At 44.0% G+C, this 17740-nt stretch overlaps 1 protein-coding gene across 6 annotated transcripts in view; it reads right to left on the bottom strand.

Moving 5' to 3' along the window:
- Nucleotides 1-17406, bottom strand: part of aplp2 (amyloid beta (A4) precursor-like protein 2) — a 62057-nt gene extending 44651 nt beyond the window's left edge. For 4 of the 6 annotated variants that reach the window (XM_034223018.1, XM_034223020.1, XM_034223019.1 and 1 more), the window contains exon 1: nucleotides 17095-17405. In XM_034223018.1, the coding sequence (XP_034078909.1) occupies nucleotides 17095-17166 (72 nt within the window). In that variant the 5' untranslated portion in view covers nucleotides 17167-17405. Of the gene's footprint in view, nucleotides 1-17094 lie in introns of all 6 variants that reach the window. The other 2 variants (XM_034223022.1, XM_034223023.1) reach the window with 1 other exon arrangement.
- Nucleotides 17407-17740: the final 334 nt, after the last annotated feature.

The raw sequence follows: 17740 nt of genomic DNA, 5'->3' as shown, positions 1-17740 counted from the left end.
GGTTACAATTCTAGTTCAAAGGTGAGATACGAGGGTATACAAATATATGTATCCCTATAAAAAGACTAAGAGCTGCAATGGGCACAAGAGCTCAATTCTACTTTGTTAGTTATCTTGCATCTAGCACATAGAGAAAACTAGCTGTCCTGATTCAAATGTGTTCTTAAAAAGCTGGTTTATATTCTACTTTTCATGAGCAAGTATTGTTTACTTTGAATACAATTTACAAAAAGCTTGCAGAGAGTGTAGCACCATCAAGCAGCAGGGGTCTTGTGGACCTTCAACGTCACTCCACATTTGCAGCAAAGCTTGCGAATTCATATCTTCAAAAAGAACTTCGTCCCCCTCACACTGCTCAATCGTATCCTCTCTCCCTATTTTGTTCTCCCTGCTATTAAATGCTGTCACAAAAACAACATGTCTCCTTAGCTCAGTTTATTTTCTTCCCTTCTTTTTAACGAGCACTGTATTATAACTAGCACTCCTTACTGTCGGCTGCCTGTAAAGTTGAAATCTCGTAATTGCTCATTTTATACAAGTAGCTTGAGTGTCAACTAAAATCCTGTGGAAATATACTAGGCTAAGAGAATAGAAAAACAGTGTTAATTAGAGCAACTGGCTAACTGCCTTTCCCCCGGAGAGAAGGTGTGTCCGGGCTATATTAAGCTCCAGTTGGGGGGCCGGTGGGGTCTTGTCTTCCAGGCCTGCCCTTGCCAGTAGAGCTTGTTCAGAGCTAGAAATAAAAAAAAACGAAACCATGAGGATAACGCTAGGGCTGCACGATTTTGGGGAAAAAATCTAATTGCGATTTTTCTGACAAATATTGCGATTGCGATTTGCGATATTTGTTTTTAAGCGACCCAACAGAAGTTTATTGTAAAATGCGGCCATATCTCCGGCTAGGAAGGTCGTATCAACGTGCTCCCGTCTCTAGCACCCCCGCAGCCCGAGCTACGAGTGAAAAAACTAAACTTACATGAAACTTCCGTTGGGTTGCTTTAAAGTCAAGCTTCAGTTTAAGATTCACCCTGTAATAGATGTAAAACATGTGATGGAGCATTACTAACCTGACTCAGATGGTTGGTTTCACCAAACCATCTAAAGCTCCATTGGAAGCCATTTGGAAAGGGCAGGCACTTTCAAAAGTACTTGGTAGGTGATTGGATCAATCTGTCTATCACCTTCTATCATGGGCCACTTCTGATTGATTAACAATGGCTGGTACATGTGGAGCACATCACTTCTGATTGGTGTGGATGACTGACACACAAGAAGAAAAAAAAAAAAAATTGTAAAAACAAAAAAAAAAATCGCAGGCTTTGCAATTTCATAATCGCATCATTTAAAATCGCGATTTCGATTTAAAATCAATTAATCGTTCAGCCCTAGATAACGCTACTTTTTTAAGTGGTATGATCCTAATTAAAACCATATTTCATCTGAAGAGGTTTTGAAAGTGAGAGCTCAGACGGGATTTAAGGCATAATAGATCTAAAGGTAATATACTCCATTTTCATAATGGGAAATTCTGTCCGAGAAGTGAATAACCTGCTCGTGTGGCAATTTCTTATTTTCAGTGTCAAATGAGAGATTCAAAGAAAGGGATTCTGATAGGAAATGGTATTATGTTACAGTGGGTTAACACTGTGGGTCATATCATGGATAGTACAAAGCCAGGTCAAACCTGTAATATTATGACATTAACTCCTACTAATTAAAAAGTGGACCGCATGTTTTGCACCCATCAAAGTGCAGATATGGGGGTTGTGTCCCACTGTTACAACCACTACTTTTCACCTGCCAGTGATAACGTTTAGGAGGCGTTTACACCTAAAACAGCCTGGTAAAACAAAGCAGGGGGGTTTAATGGTGGGAGTGTGTTGCTTCAGGGATCCTTGACGTGAAATACGATCCAATTTAAGACCAAGATCATTGAGTTGAAGGTTTGTCGATACTACTTTAGAAACATTTATTGTAACTTTTAGAGTAAACAGTCAAATTAAGAAGCAAGGAATGTGCGCTGCATGTATTTGGCCACCGTAGATCTTTCCCAAATGATGTCACCTTGCAGTCCTTCAAGAATTTGACTATTTCTTTGTTGCCGGAGCAACAGCAGCCCCCACCTGTTACCCACCGGTGGACACAATCATTGCATTTGTTGAGAAACACAAGCAGTGAAGAGGAGCCTCTGAGAAAGAGCTAACAGAGCTTAGTGGTTGATTGAGAAAAGTGCACGTTTGTTTACAAGCCACACACCAGCAGAGTGTCCTTGGTCACTCAGCTCTGACATAAATAAAGAAAATGACTTCAGGGTTCCTGATTTGATTGTTTTGCTTCCACTGCAAATACACAGTTGGGTTATTAAAGAAAGCATTAGTGGAGACTTCTTAGAGAATCGCTATGTTCCTTGGAAGTGGAAGTGAGGTTGTCCTGCAGTGTTTTTACAGACTAACAAAAGAACCCACGCGAAGTGCATCTTACATAAGTATAATGTAGGTCCATATGACCAAAAGGGCATGGGGAAAAAAACAACATCAGCTGCACAGATAGCTAAGCCACTGTCTGCTCTGTCATCGCAGGGCAAAGGTCCTCACTTTCCTCATGCTAATCCTTCCCCCTCCCTCACATCACACACTGTTGCCCTCTGACACATATCCTCACACACCCATGTTGTCAATACTGTGTGGTCTCCGTCTCAGCTGCTATCTCCGGCACCTCTGAAAGACAGGTGCTGTTCAGACTGCTTGTGTACTGACGGAAGACATCAGGATGCACGCTTCCTCCTGTGTTTCATTACTTTTGTATCTAGCAGACAGGGGGATGAAGAGAGGAGAGCAGAGGCATTTCCCCTAAGGCCCCTCTTGATACAGATTTCTCCCATCTCCGTGGAATAGTACTCCTCCGAGTCTATCTCTACAGCCCTATCAACCACAGCCTTAAGGGGTCATACACAGCCATCATAATATTGGATATGGTTGGATTCAGTAGATACAGAGTTGGATATAGCTAGCAGGAGGAAGAGAGGAGAGGGGACGAAGACGAGGAAGCGGCAAGGGAACATGTTTGTTTTGAGTATGATCGGAGTGCACTATTTCCAGTATACAGTATGCTGCATCATTTGGGAAGAGCCATGTCAAGTGATAGCAAAGGCTTGACTTCAGCTTCCTTGTTAGTCCAATCATTGTTCAATCCTGATGGCAAACGACAACATATAAAAAACTAGAATATGGGATTGAGTGTAGAGGCAGGGCAGGTGATTATGACTTTAACCCAATACAACTCAATATAACTCCTTAATCTATCGCTGAACTATCTTAAAATGATTTATCATGATGATTATCTGCTTCTCCTTCTTGTTGGCGTGAGCGATGAGTTGTCACAACAGCTTTTAAAAGAGAAAGAAAGAAAGCGTAAGGCTCTATAAATTGTTAATAGCTACTGTGGCTCCCTGAGGGGTTTATTAAAAGGGGTTATTGAATTTGAGCCAATATCAAACGATATGGAAATACAATAAAGACAAGAGAAGGTAAAAACTTCTGTTTGCAAAGAAGGTTAGGCATTAAAGTCAGTCAGGAGAAATAAGTGATAACTCTGAGCTGCTGCCATAAAGAGATAATTACACGGAGGGTTTTACCCAGAGCTTGTTGTTTAGTTGCTAAGCTACGCAGGTGCAAGTTTGCAAAAATAAAGCCCCGGAGTGTACAGAACTATATCTTGCAGGAAGAAGATAATTGCTTTTCATTTCGCGTTAATGACTGTGATGATTGAGGTCCATTTTTAGGAGATTTGTCTTGCAGCAGCATAGGTGTGCTTACAATATGTTTGAACATGCCTGCATCTTCCTCAGGCTGCTGTCAGTACAATCACACATTGTTCCCGTCTGCCCACTAAAAGCTCTCTGCATGAGCAACCCCTCCATATCCCTCCTTTCATCTTGATTCTCTTTGTGCTCCCATCTCCTCGTGCCATCTCTACCTCTCTGTACTCTCCGTCTGTATGGAGCCATGTGAGCAGGCGACCCCCTCAGCCCTCTCTATCCGGGCTTACCGTCCACGTGGCCTAGAGCGGATTACATTCTTGACATCACTGTGCCAGATGTGTATGACTAAAATAGCTGGAACAACTAGCCTTGCCACTAAGTGCAAACAATGCATTTAGCATCAAATTGACATCGCATTTCCCCATTTATGCCTCGGATCATTAGGCAAAACACTCAAAACACTAATGATCTCCCCTGTTTCCTTTGTCTCTCTTTGCTTGGAATCAGAGTTGCTGTCTTCATTACCTGGATCACAAGACTAAATCGTCTAGTTTTCACTTTATCGCTTCCTTTCCCCCCCTTTTCCCATTCTTCCTCCTGCAGCGTCTGCTTCCAGCGAGCGGATATGGAGATCAGATATCCGATAGGCCGCCCACTGTAACATATACATTAGCATGATGAAATTGGCCATTGCCTGTCCCATTTATTAAAAGACTCTTTGCACTGGGAGGTCTACAGCCGGGAGGAGAGGGATAGGCTTTATTGGTGTGTGTGTGTGTGTGTGTGTGTGTGTGTGTGTGTGTGTGTGTGTGTGTGTGTACATGGTGTGTATCGCTGTTGTTGCCTAGCTTTACTACAGCAGAGAAGCTAATGAGGGTTGCAGGGGTGTTTCTGACACAGTGCTGGCTTCCTGTGGGGGATTTCAGGTGATGTGACGGAGAGAGCGTCTGTTGGGAAGCGATAGCTGGGCAGGAAAAATGTGGCGGTAGGCTCGGCTCTGTCGTTGCCTACACAGGAGATTTAAGGGCTTAGGCGATGGTTAGCCGGGGCTCAGTTTGTTTTGAACTATGGGCCTGTGTTTTCTGCGGGGCGCTTTATGTTGACGCCGACTCTTCCCCCCACTTTGTACTGCACTCTCAGCAGTCTAAAAGAGGAGGATTAGAGACCGGAGTGTGCCTCTCTCTGGTCGGCCGGAGAGCACAGACGCCTAATCTCTCGCGCTGAGGAGAGGGGATTTGGAAGGAATGACCTGGGCTCACTTCTCTCTCGCTCATACCCGCCAGAGGTGGGAAAATTACTCAAATATTGTACTTAAGTAAAGGTACTAGAATGAAGGAATACTCTGTCACAAGTAAAAGTCCTGTATTCAAAATGATACTCAAGTTAAAGTAGAAAAGTATTTGCATCAAAATCTACTTAAAGTACCTAAAGTAAAAGTACTCAAAATAATATATATCATATGTTCTGATTATAAATATTTCGGCATTAAAGCAGGTCAAGGTGAAGCTAATTTGAATCACTGTATACTGTAAGGCTATCAATGTTTAATTGAAATCTGCAAAGTAACTAATTCAATTATTACATTTAGTGGAGTAAAAGTAAACGATTTACCCCTGACTTGTAGTGGAGTAGAAGTACAAAGTAGCACAATTAAAATACTCGAATAAAGCACAAGTACCTCAAAATTGGACTTAAGTCCAGAACTTGAGTAAATCTACTTAGTTACTCTACACCACTGGTACCCGCCAAGTTGAGTGAAAACACATTGCCGCATCCTTCCTTCCTTCCGCCACTCCCTCTCCTTTATTTTCCTGCTGTATGACTCTCATCAGCATGCAGCACCACGCCGCCGCTCCTCAGGACCAGGCGGACTGGCAGACTTGTCAATAAAAGGGACAATAGTAACAGGGAACCTCGGCGAGGCCCCCAGCCCTGTCACTGACGTCTCTCTCAGCCCCACAGACTCCCTCACTTAATAAGCACGTAATTGTTGAGCAAGCAAAAGAGAAATTAGGGAAGCGAGGAGGGAGAGAGGTGAGAGGTGTAATAGAGAGATAGTGGAGTGATAGGAGACAGAGGTGAGGGAATCACAAGGACTGAGTGTTCCAGTGAACAAACGAAGACATAATATAGACATTTGGTCCTAAAGTGTGTGCTGCAGTAGAGTCAGCTGCATGAGAAGAGGAGAGGAAGCACACTGTGTCTAAATTGGAGGGACTGTGAGGGGATATGCTGCTCAGTAGGAGCTGACATTGAGAGCAGGCGGGGGAAAGCAGTTTCAAGGACACTGTGGAAAATATCACATGCAGTCGCTGCAAGGCTGCCATGAGTTGTGGCGAGGGCACGCTAGAGCAGGAGAGCAGCCAGAGAACTGCAGGACAGAGGAGGGGATCAAGGACAAGCAATGTTTCCATGATCTTCCAACATGAAATGATAGTAGGTGACAGATGTACTCGCTGAAAGAGAGGACGAAGTTGTTGACCCTACTATCGATACGATTCCAGGGGGTTGACTTTGATGCCGGAACTCATTTTAACATCTTTGGACTCGATACTACCAAACCACAGTAACAACGTCAAGCAGCCACATTATACTCTGACATATCTGAGAGTAATGATGCCCCATAAGTCCAAAGATTTATGGACAAGATATTAATTGACAATTTGGGTAATTTCCTCCTTCAAGGAGATCATATTTTCAATTCTGACAGCATGATTATGGATAAATGACTGGCTCCGATTTACATGCAATTTTGGGAAATAACCAGGATATACCTATTGGTTTTGTTAGGATTGCTGGATTTGCATGTGATGCATTCAGTGTTGCTAAATAATCTGAAACAAATCGTTTTCGACTAGGTAGTTTTGCAAAAACAGCTAAGTGTTGAATATTATGAGCAATAAAAAAACAATATGGCTTCTTTGTAGTGTCCTTGTGATTTCATGATAACTAATTAAAGCTCATGAACAAACCAAAGTCTGGAGAAAAACCACCCAACCCTGGGAATGGGAACACCAAAATGCAGGTGAGTGCCGCATTGACCTTAGGGCTGAACGATTAATCGATTTTAAATCGAAATCACGTTTTGAAATGATGCGATTATCAAATCGCAAAGCCTGCGATTTTTGTATTTGTTTTTTTTTTAAATTTGAAAACTTTTGTTTTGTTCTTGTGTGTCAGTCTTCCACACCAATCAGAAGTGCTGTGCTCCACATGTACCAGCCATTGTTAACCAATCAGAAGTGGCCCATGATAGAAGGTGATAGACAGATTGATCCAATCACCTGCCAAGTATTTTTGAAATACTTTTCCAAATGGCTTCCAATGGAGCTTTCCTAGATCTGAGTCAGGTTAGTAATGCTCCATCACATGTTTCTATTACAGGGCGAGTCTTAAACTGAAGCTTGACTTTAAAAGCGGAAGTTTCATGTAAATGTAGTTCTTTCACTCGTAGCTCGGGCTGCGGGGGTGCTAGAGACGGGAGTATGTTGATACGACCTTCCTAGCTGGAGTTATGGCCGCATTTTACAATAAACTTCCGTTGGGTCGCTTAAAGGAATGGTATGCTCATGACACTCATTTTTAAATAATTATCATCCGATAAAACAGACCAGTCTCTGCCAGTCTTTTTTTTTATTTTTTTATCCGATGACATTATCAGTGATTTTAAACTGATTAATTACCGAAATAACATCAACACTGTGGGCGGCGCCATTTTACCGGACGTGACGTAAACCATGCGTTTGGTTTCGAGGACACGTTGATGTTCATGTTATTTACTGTAGTTACTCTCTTCAAATATGCCTCATTGTATCGCGAAACATTGCCACAATTCTGATAGGAACAATCCACGGAATGCTCGGTTCCATCTGTTGCCAAAAGGTAAGCGTAGGAAGTACGTTCGGAGGCAGTGGCTAGCGAAATGTGGCCGGCCCGAACCGAAAGATCCACAGGCGCATGTATGCAGCGAACATTTCAAGTTTCCGGACGACTACTCTGAGAGTATGATAAAACATAACATGGGATTTATTGAACAACCATTACTTAATGGAGATGCAGTACCATCGGTCTTTCTGGTGTCATCACCGACCAGGACACCAGTTCGGCCAGTTGAGAAATCGCCCTCTGCAAGTGTGAAGCGACGGAGGACCAGAAGTAGTGCTCGGAGTAAGAATAAGGTATGTTATAGCGCATTTCCATTGTAGCGGGTAGCCCCGTTTAAACGTCCTTTATCGTCCAGGCCAGGCCAGGCCAGTTTTTGGTGGCCTTTCCATATAGCGTAGTACCGGCTAGTGGGTATTTTCCCCCAGTTTTTCCGGCCCCATAAAATCGTGGTTCTAGGGCCAGGGACAACGAGGCTGAGTATGCTAAACTAGAGAGGGAATCGCTAGCAAGGGTGGTACTACATGCATACATATCTAGTAATCAAAATCATTGCATCTACTAAGTAGTACTAAGTAGGCTCGAACCTGTATGGCTGAATTCCCCCATCCAATCTCTTCATATTGCTCAAAACTTCTTCCTCGGCTGACGAGTCCGAACTCAAATACTCCATGTTTTCATGTGTTTACAAAGTGAACGCATGGATGACGTCACGACCATCACGTGACTACTGAAAATGGGCAAAATGGCAGCGGCCTGACGGAATATACAGGTTTTGATAAAAAAGAGCTATAAAATCATTATTTACCGGGGAATATCGCTGATTTCTTCAGGGTATGGTTTAAACATAATGTTTCACTAAATACTGAAGTTTTGATTAATTATCTAATGAGTGGAGCATTCCTTTAAAAACAAATATCGCAAATCGAATCGCAATCGCAATATGTCTTAAAAATCGCAATTAGATTTTTTTCCAAAATCTTGCAGCCCTAATTGACCTAGGAAGTCTTCTGTTTTTGGGTGCCATTCTAGTTATCAGGCAAAAACACATCATGTTGGCCGATTTCCCCAAAATCTGAATCTTTTTGTCAAGCCAGTGAAATTGCTTTTATCATTCACATTTTCCAATTCACATGCCCTATCGAGATGATGTTAACAAAAAAAATCACTTTTCATCACCCTCGTACAAGGTTGAATTACAATTTCCCCTCAACCTGACACTGATTACCACTTGGAAGTAAGTTATGGAGGGCAGCTGAGTTTGACTGCGTGCGGTGCCACTCTCCTGTGACCACCCAAGCTGATTTTAAATGAATCTGCGCTCTGATTGCAGCGCTCCCTGCTCCTTCCTCCCCCTGCAGACACCGAGCAGTGGAGCAGAGTGTCTGCATTAGCCTGAGAGGCTCGTGGCGATGCAAGGGAGGCCATCTTTACCAGGGGAAGATGATGGATGTAATGTAGATATGCTTATCTGTCATTAATCCTGGCTCTTCCCTCCCTTTGCTTCTCTTCTGGGTGAGGGCATCAGACTAGTGAGGAGTATAACTATAGTGAGACATGCTGAGGCCGACAGCTAATCAGTCATGTCTCTACGGAGAGAAGACACAGACTTCACAGCAGGAGGATCCACCTCTGAGCCTCACTGCTACAATCCCTTTTTGTCAATCGATTGACCTTGCTCCCCCACCTCCTGTGTCTTTCCCTAAAGTGTGCAGCACAAGTCGGACCCCGCTGCTGCTTCCTTCTAGATCCCAAATCCAAACCAGCACGTCGACAGGCAGACAAATCCCCGCGCCCTCGCATGACTGGGCCGCCTGTCAGCTTCCGTGCTTCAATAATAGCGCAGTGGAGCTAAATAGGCTCCTGAAACATAAGGACGGGATGTGATGAACACTGAAGGGAGCGGTTAGAGGGTAGGTGGGGAATGGTAGGGGGTGGAGTCCGGTGAAGGCGGCTCGCTGCTCAGAAGGCTCTATAATTAGCCGCAGAAGATCAAATGACTTTTAATGGGTTTGTCTGAAAACAGCAGACTATTTCAGATTTGCGCTCGGAGCGATATTCATATCTCATCAAACTAATGGAATCCTCCCGAGTGCTTGATTGGTTTTTATCTCAGATCATAATGGCTTATGGAGGTGCACAGCTGCAGCATTCCTGAGCTGCGGCTTTGTTGAAAAAAGTGCTTCTATAATGTTAAATGGAAATGGCTGTAAGAAGGAATTCGCACATGAAGTCAAAGGTAGTCCTTCAGCTCCCGATCTGACAGCGCTTTCAAGGTTTGGTGCACAACAGTTGTTGCTCTAGGATTCTGTTCCAACGGATGTTACAGTGCTAATGGCTTATAATACATTCTCGGGATACATAATGGAAACCTCTACTGGTCATTAGTTTTAGAATTAATAATACAAAAATAAAAAGATAAGGACACTAATATCAGGGCCTTTGCAGACCATTTACATACAAACCTATATGAACACACTACAGGAAAGGGGAAACCAATAAAAGCAAAAAGCCCATTTAAAAACACGATACAGCAATAACTTCATCGATGTTGAAATAAAAAGAACTTGCAACCCAACTGTCTGTTCTACTCTTTTGACTCTTGCAATGTTTCTGCATATTAAAACTGCATTCCTGAAGACGTACAGTATGTACAGTTGATGCAAGGGAAATGCAGACTGAGGCAGCATAGGGAGCTGCTGCATATGCTTATGTGAAATGATACAGTGTGTGTCACAGTCTGTTTGTATCTGTGAGCGTCCTTTATTTCCTGCTAGCATTCAAGCTACATTAATTTCGCCCACTCAGTCATCTGGGGCATTCTATTTTAGACCGAGGAAATGATGTCCGATTAATTCCAGCCGGGCTCTCACTCTCATTTACATTTTTGCCTTCTCCTTAAAGTATACAATGCACAAGCCTTCTTCCTGTTATTGCTTCTGAGGGATCTGAAGGCTCTTCATCATGCATCAACACCTCTCATTGAATGAATTACAGTGCATGGAGGTAAGAGCTTAAAGATGAGTAGGGGGTAGACTCAAAGGAAAATCTATTTTTTCCTCAGACGTTCAAGGTGAAACGCTAGCGTCTCCCTCCATCGAAGGTGAAGTCCCCTCCTTGATCTGTCTGTGTCCCAAGTGGACCCACTACAGAGCTGCCGTTTGTCCTTGGCCACCTTCTCCTTGAGAAAATGCTGTATCAGACAGGCTGCTAACAGGCCGTCACATTGCTTGAGTACCAGCGGCAGCAGCACAGGCCTCTCGCTGGGGGTATATAGTTACAATGCACTACTTCTATCTCTTACTGCTATGACATTTTCATTTCCCTCTACTCTCTTGAGGGAAACAGGATGGACTTTATGCTTCTGTTGGTTCCAGTCTGGATGATACCATTTCCACTACAGGCAGGGGGGTAAACAGAGCAGGGATAAGAAGGAAGCTCGGTAAGAAAGGGAGGAAGCATGCTCTGTTTTCCCTGGCAGGGTGAGGCGTATTTGTGCAGCGTTGCGCAGCAAAACAGAGCACCATAACAGTCAGACAGCCTGCCAGCACCGCCTCCTTTCCCCATTCTCCTTAGCTATAAAACTATGGCAAGCTTTGATTATACCTGTGCATGCAGATAAGTAATGAGAAGGACTTCTAACTGCTCTCAAAACACCACAAAAACAGAAACGGTGGCTCTGACAGTCCTCAATCACGCCCCAGAGCACCCTTAGCATGACGCCAAGACACCAACAAAAAAACTCCTTCCAGCGTGCATTCTAAAAACAAATCAGCACAGCTAGACACACAGACTCATCCAGCTCTCACACAGCAAAGGGACAAATAATTCAACAAAGCGCTACGAAAAAAACATATCAATTATAAGGGAAGATTGTGAAACTGGGTCTGATTCGAATGCTCTTGTACGACAAGGCGGATAAATCCAGTGGAAGATGGGTTCAAACACGAGTAGAAACAGCCATTGAGTCATTTATGCTCTTAGATTTTCTGGTGCAGGAAACAACGCCTGAGAGAGAATGGAGGACGGCAGCTACAAAATCAAAGTCAGTTTAAACTGACTTTGATTTTGTAGCTGCCGTCCTCCATTCTCTTTGACTTTGTGCAGGGGAAAGAAACGCAGACAAATCAGTGCACAAGCTGCGCCGGAGCCTGCGTGTGACTCACTGATCTAACAAAAGGGAAAGCTACACACCTGAGTAAGAAAAGGGGGGGGGACAGTAGACGGTCCATATGGAGCGACAGGGACTGAGGAAGAGACTTAAACAGAGGTGCAAGTGCAGTATAACTCAGATAGCACAGCAGATATTTTATTCATGGGAAGAAAAACCCAAGCAGCAAGAGTGACTCACTGAGCCACAGGGACGCACACACGCACACTGAGAAGGGGGGTGACAGGGTTTAACCCACCTACGTTGACTGTCTTCTCATTCTCAAACAGAAAGCACATTAAAAAATAAAGTCTGAAATGCCAGGGCTCCTCTCAAAGGGATTAAAGAGGATGTTTTTGTACTGAATTCGTGTACAGTCCCTCTTTCGCACTATAACAGGGAGGGAGCAGCACAATACAGCGAGCCGTTTGCACTTCGGGCTACGCATTCCTGGGCACTGTGGCATATAAACGGACAAAAGGAATTCTCATGCAGCCGTGCTGAGCCAAGCTATTGTCAACGAAAAAACACAGACTCAGGTGTAGTGGCGCTCACATTGGCTGCGCACACACGGGAGGATTGTGGAGGCTGGGCAGATTGGCCTACATATGGCTGGAGGCCTGGTGCAACTTTAGCGCTGTGCAGTCATGAGTGTGTCGTTTTGAACCCACTCACTCCAAGTCCCAGCCGCCTAGGATCTCTCAGCGAGAAAAGACTGACTAAATATGTGATGAGCTTGGCTGCACGAGGATTCACACACACACATTGAATAGGCAGACACACGAAGATTTCCAGTTGCAAAAAAGAAGTAGGCAACTCCGGCTCACGTGCGATAATTACAGCCTGGGAGACAAAGCCTAGCATCGTGAGAACAAGGCCCGCTTGATGAGGCCTCTCTATTTAAATCCCAGGGATGAGCCGAGAGTGTGTCGGTCGATGGAATCGCTCCAGGAGACATGCAACGGCTTGGAAGGAAGAAACAGCCATGGCACTGAAAAGAAAGCGGAGAAACAGACGGAAGAAGGGCACAGTAGTGGGAAGGTGTCTTTGAGGACATGAAGGCAATCAGAAACTACACTGGAAAAAATGAACCGTTGACTTTAAATGTATTATATCAACAGATGACACATAATTGTATTAGGTTAGTTGAAAGCAATAATGCTAAGTTGGACATAATATTTCTTATTTAAACGTAATATTATTGCTTTCAACTAACCTAATACAATTATCGGTTGAGTCATTTTTTCACTATACTGTTAATCATAGAGACTTCAATATTGAGCGAACACCACTGATATTTTTTATTGAAGAAATGTTCTCTCTGCAGGGCTTGGAAATGAAGGTTTGACTGAGAGAGTGGGGGTGTAAGTGTGTGTATTAGCAGCCGGAGAAAAAGGTAGGGCTCTGGGATTAGTACCTTTCCCTGCGCCGATCTATAAGCACCCAGTGTTTCTTGTCGCTAAGAGGATTCACATGGATACGGGGCTGTCCCAACAATCGAAAGCGCGACTTTAGACACTAATCTACCATTTCAAGGGCGGGCGACGCTGATTCTAAGCTGATGGGGCACGTGCTGCTGCCTTCAACTTGATTGACACGGCACAACGTGGAAGTCAAAGAGGCTATCTGTGCATCTAGAGGCGAGTGGAAACAACCTCCGCCACACACAACAATGAATTGAGAGATCATTATCAAACGCAAGTGCTTCTCCTTGTTGTTTTGGGGGTTTTTCAGGCGTGAAAAGTCACAGTCTGTCGTTGCCCAGTATCTTGATCACCTCTGTATTGTAGCGACGCCCTGGGTTGTCCCGGCTATTCAGGGCCACACAAAAGGCCCTCATAGGGAATCATTCAGCCTCGCTAACGGACAGCCAGATAGCACCCGCCCCGACAATCACAGCCACCTCTGGGAATTCATTTTGCAATTGTTCACTATCAGCCCATATCCAGAGCAAATACACACGGAGGCACACAGTAGCTCACTTTAATATCAACGCTCGCCTTCAAGCACGCACAGCACAAACACACACTTAAGATGATAAGAGGAAAAACTCTGCTGCAAGAGGACTGAAACCAGAGACCAATAAGTGGCTCTAAAATACATTGGGTGGGTTTGTTCTCCTTCTCCCTGTGCACAAGTAGGATTTCTGAACTTCAGGTGATTGGATCTGCTTTTCCATTTCTCAAGAGCAACATTGAATCGCTTATATTTGCAAAGAAACCCTATAAAGTCAGTCCTCCAGCATAAAGTCAGATCCATACAAGCTCCATCTCGAATTTAGAAGTGTGTTTACATAACTTGACACAAAAAATGTTTTGGGATGTTATGACAGGCACAAATATCTGATGTTGTGTTCGTAATGCTCTGATGTTTTCATACTGTTTTGGTCAGGACTGTGGTAATCTCTTATGCTTAAATCAGCAGAGAATAACATGTACTGAATGCAATAACTGATATTCTGTATTTCATTAATCCAGTGAGCAAATGCCTCAGAATGACGCAATTCCCCGGGTAAACCTGCTGTGGGGTTCTACCCTGCGCCATATTTCTGAATAACACAGCTGCTCACCATGGATGTTCCTCAAGTGAGTGACATTGAAATAAAACATTTGCTTTGGAGGGATATGAAATGTAGTGGTGAGCTAAGGCAAAAACCTCTTGAAGCCATGATTGCATACTATAAAGCCTATGATACAGAGATGCTCAGATGAGATGGGGGGGAACACAGCTGAAGAAACAAATGCTCACTATCTGGAAATCTCACAAGTATCCGACAAAATAAATGCGTTTAGTTTACACAGCTGAAGTAGCCGCAGAAGGCTTGCAAAAAGGAGAAACAAGAGGGCCGCTCTGGTCCAATGACACCTCGACAATCGCAGTGCACAAAGAGATGAGGAACAATGAGAGGAGAGAGGTGGAGGAGAGGGAATAAACCCTCCCTGACCACCAGCCAGCGTCTCGCAGGAGCTCTCACCGGCTCCTAAATTCAAGCTCAAGGTCCAGAGGAGTGCGTTCAGTCTGCGTGGCAGCACAGAAATGTCTAACTCAGTCCGCACACACCAGCAGCTTCACTGACAACAACAGTATCTGGCTGTCCAGTCGTGACATGGTTCGAAACAAATGAGAACTACACAGGACAGAGAAACAACACAGCATTGGTGTCTTGTTGGGAGAATGACACGTTGATGTTTAACTTGATGCTTGAATGAATTAGCACTTTGTGAATGTGTAACCCTTTAATAAGTTAAAAGGAATACTTCACCCACAAAGACCATTTGTTTCTCAATTGCTCAGCTCTGTGTGACCTTGAATTGGTGAAGAACATGTCTCATGCTTTAATGGTGAAGAAACAACCACAATCGAGTCAATTGAGGACACAAAAGCTTTAGTGTTTTAAACAGTTTTGCATACAGTCTAGCACTTGCAAAGGCGCACTGCTCGTCCATGCAGTGTGTGTTTGAAATGGCACGATTTGAGAGAAAATCCATGCCCTTGAGAAGCAGTGAGTATACAACTAGATAAATGAGACTTGGATGACACGGCAACAAGTGCTGTCGGAGAGATGTAAACTGATGTTTTGTTTGCCGTTTAAATGGGCCCCAATTTACTCAACTTCAACAAGACTTTTCGTTTTCTTTTTTTGATTCATCGTCCAAGAACAGGCATTCAAGAACAACAACGTTTTGTTCAATAATTCAAAAATAACACAGGATGAGTTATCGATATACACATGGTAATTTTAGGTGAAGTTGTGCTAAGATGTCCGTATGTTAGATGTAACCTAAAAGAAAGTCTGCTTTGGATTTGTTTTTCTTTGATCCAGCTCAGTTGTGTTCATATTTGTGTTCTACCTTACAGATGCTAATGGTTCTACTTTTCAACGTGAGCCTCTAGGCCTCGGTTCCCTGTAGTTCATTTGGAGGCAAATGAGGCTGGTGCAAGAAAAAGGGAATATCCATATTCTATGCAAATAAAAATGCCATATCAAACAAAGAAAGCCCTGTCCTGCAGGTCAGCCATTGACTAAAGCCACAGGAATCCTCAGCATGCGCCCTAAAGTCATGGCGCACAGCAGCCACCATACACTTCTCCATTTAATCTGGGTGACTGATCAGGAAAAAGCATTGATTTCATCATTCAATCATCTCAGGAGAGTCTGTCCAGTGTCGATCTGAACATCTATGCAGCAGACGCTCCCTGCAGATGGGACAGGTCCTTTTTTAGAGACTGTGCAGCTGCAGCATGGATTTGTTGAGGACATAATAACCATTATTTCCCCCCCCCAACACAATGGCAGCCAATACTGCCTCAAAATGGCCGAGACTTTTGTCGCAAATGCAGGAGAGGGAGAAACAGTCCCTGATAAGCACTTTGCACAACAGTGGCAGGAAGAGAGGTCTTGTTAAAGTGTTTTGCTTCAGCTGTGAGCAGGAACACTTGTGTTTACTCTCTGGGGGGTGGCAGTGGTGGTGGTAGTGGTGGGGGGGGGGTTGTTTGCTCTGAAAATGGGTGCATTGTTACCCGATGACACACATGTCTGACACTGCAGGCATCAGGACAATAACTGGTGAGCCAGCAGGGAAATAGGACATCAGGTTAGAAAGGAGTGTGTATCTGACAAATGGTTCAAATTGTAATAAGGACTACAAATAAATCACAATTAAGTATAAAAAAGGGGTCTGCCTGCATCGAAGGGGGGCCAACCTGTTGACGTAAAAAAAACTGTATGAAAATGCATTAAAAAAAGAATGTCCTCCTCTTTGTTCTGAGTATAAATTATACACACACATGATGGACCCACTGTAACACACAGAAGGAAGTATAGGCTCCAGTTGTGATCCAGTGCAGGAGTCCTATGTGTCCCCAAAGGCCTGACAAAGCGCCTGCTGTCTTTCATTTGATCTCTGCAGCAAACCCTGCTGTAATTCTTCCTCCAGCACCTTCAGACCGCTCCACTCACATCAATAAACTGCAAATCAGAGCTGAAGAATGACCTGAAAGCAAGCCTAGTAATATTTAACTGCATCTCCGATATGATGCCAGCCTTAAGGAACACATTTGAACTATAAAGTAAAAGTATTATGTAAATAATTTCATGAGTAACATAAATCAATCTGATCCCTCAATATTATTTTTACACTAGTGTGGGAAACATCAAGCGAGATAAAACTGTTATATCCACAGAGCGTATGCCTCATGAGGATAAATCCAGGCCAAACAGATTTGCTTTTGAATGCAACACTGGCGTTTTGATCCGAGTCAGGATAGCCTGGCACAGAATGGATCAGAAAGCTGTACATACCTCAATGTAGCCACCCAGCGCTGGAACCACAATGCCCAAAAGAAGGACTGATATCGCGGGGACTGGACCCATCTTCCAGGATCTCCGCTTCGCTGCTGTAAATAACTTGTATCCTGAAAGCGGAGTGTGAGCTGACGTCCCGGGGAATAGAGCGGGAACGCGTCCTGGTAATAATCTGATAATCTGTCCCGGAGAGCGGGACGGGTCCTGCTCCGCTTGTTTTGTTACCCGAGCTCGACAGAAACGTTGTCTGACAGACTGAAGTCTTTGGGTCTCCTCTGGAACTGTGGGCTGAGAGTGTGGCGCCGCTGATCTGGCTCTCTGCCCCCTCCCTCTGCTGCTCCGTTGCCCCCTCCCTCCGCTGGATCCACCGCAGAGAGCCACCGCGCCCCCCGGCGGCAGGACCGATGTAGTGACACAAGATTCAAGGCTTTTATTGTCACATGTAGCCTCCATAGCTACAGTGAGTGTAGTTATGACAATTACATTCTTAGGTCACAGGCTCCTCCAACAGTGCAACACATTAACACAGATAACAGTGCAAGCAAATCAAATAACATAGAATATCATAGAAATTGTGCAGAATAGTCTATACAGGTAATTGGAACACACAATGTAGGACTAATAATAGTAGTAGTAGTAGTAG

The sequence above is a fragment of the Gymnodraco acuticeps genome, unplaced genomic scaffold, assembly GCF_902827175.1.
Source record: "Gymnodraco acuticeps unplaced genomic scaffold, fGymAcu1.1, whole genome shotgun sequence".
In the NCBI taxonomy this organism is placed as follows: Eukaryota; Metazoa; Chordata; class Actinopteri; order Perciformes; family Bathydraconidae; genus Gymnodraco; species Gymnodraco acuticeps.
Note: the sequence above shows the minus strand (reverse complement) of the source record. Positions and strands in the feature narration are given on the sequence as shown.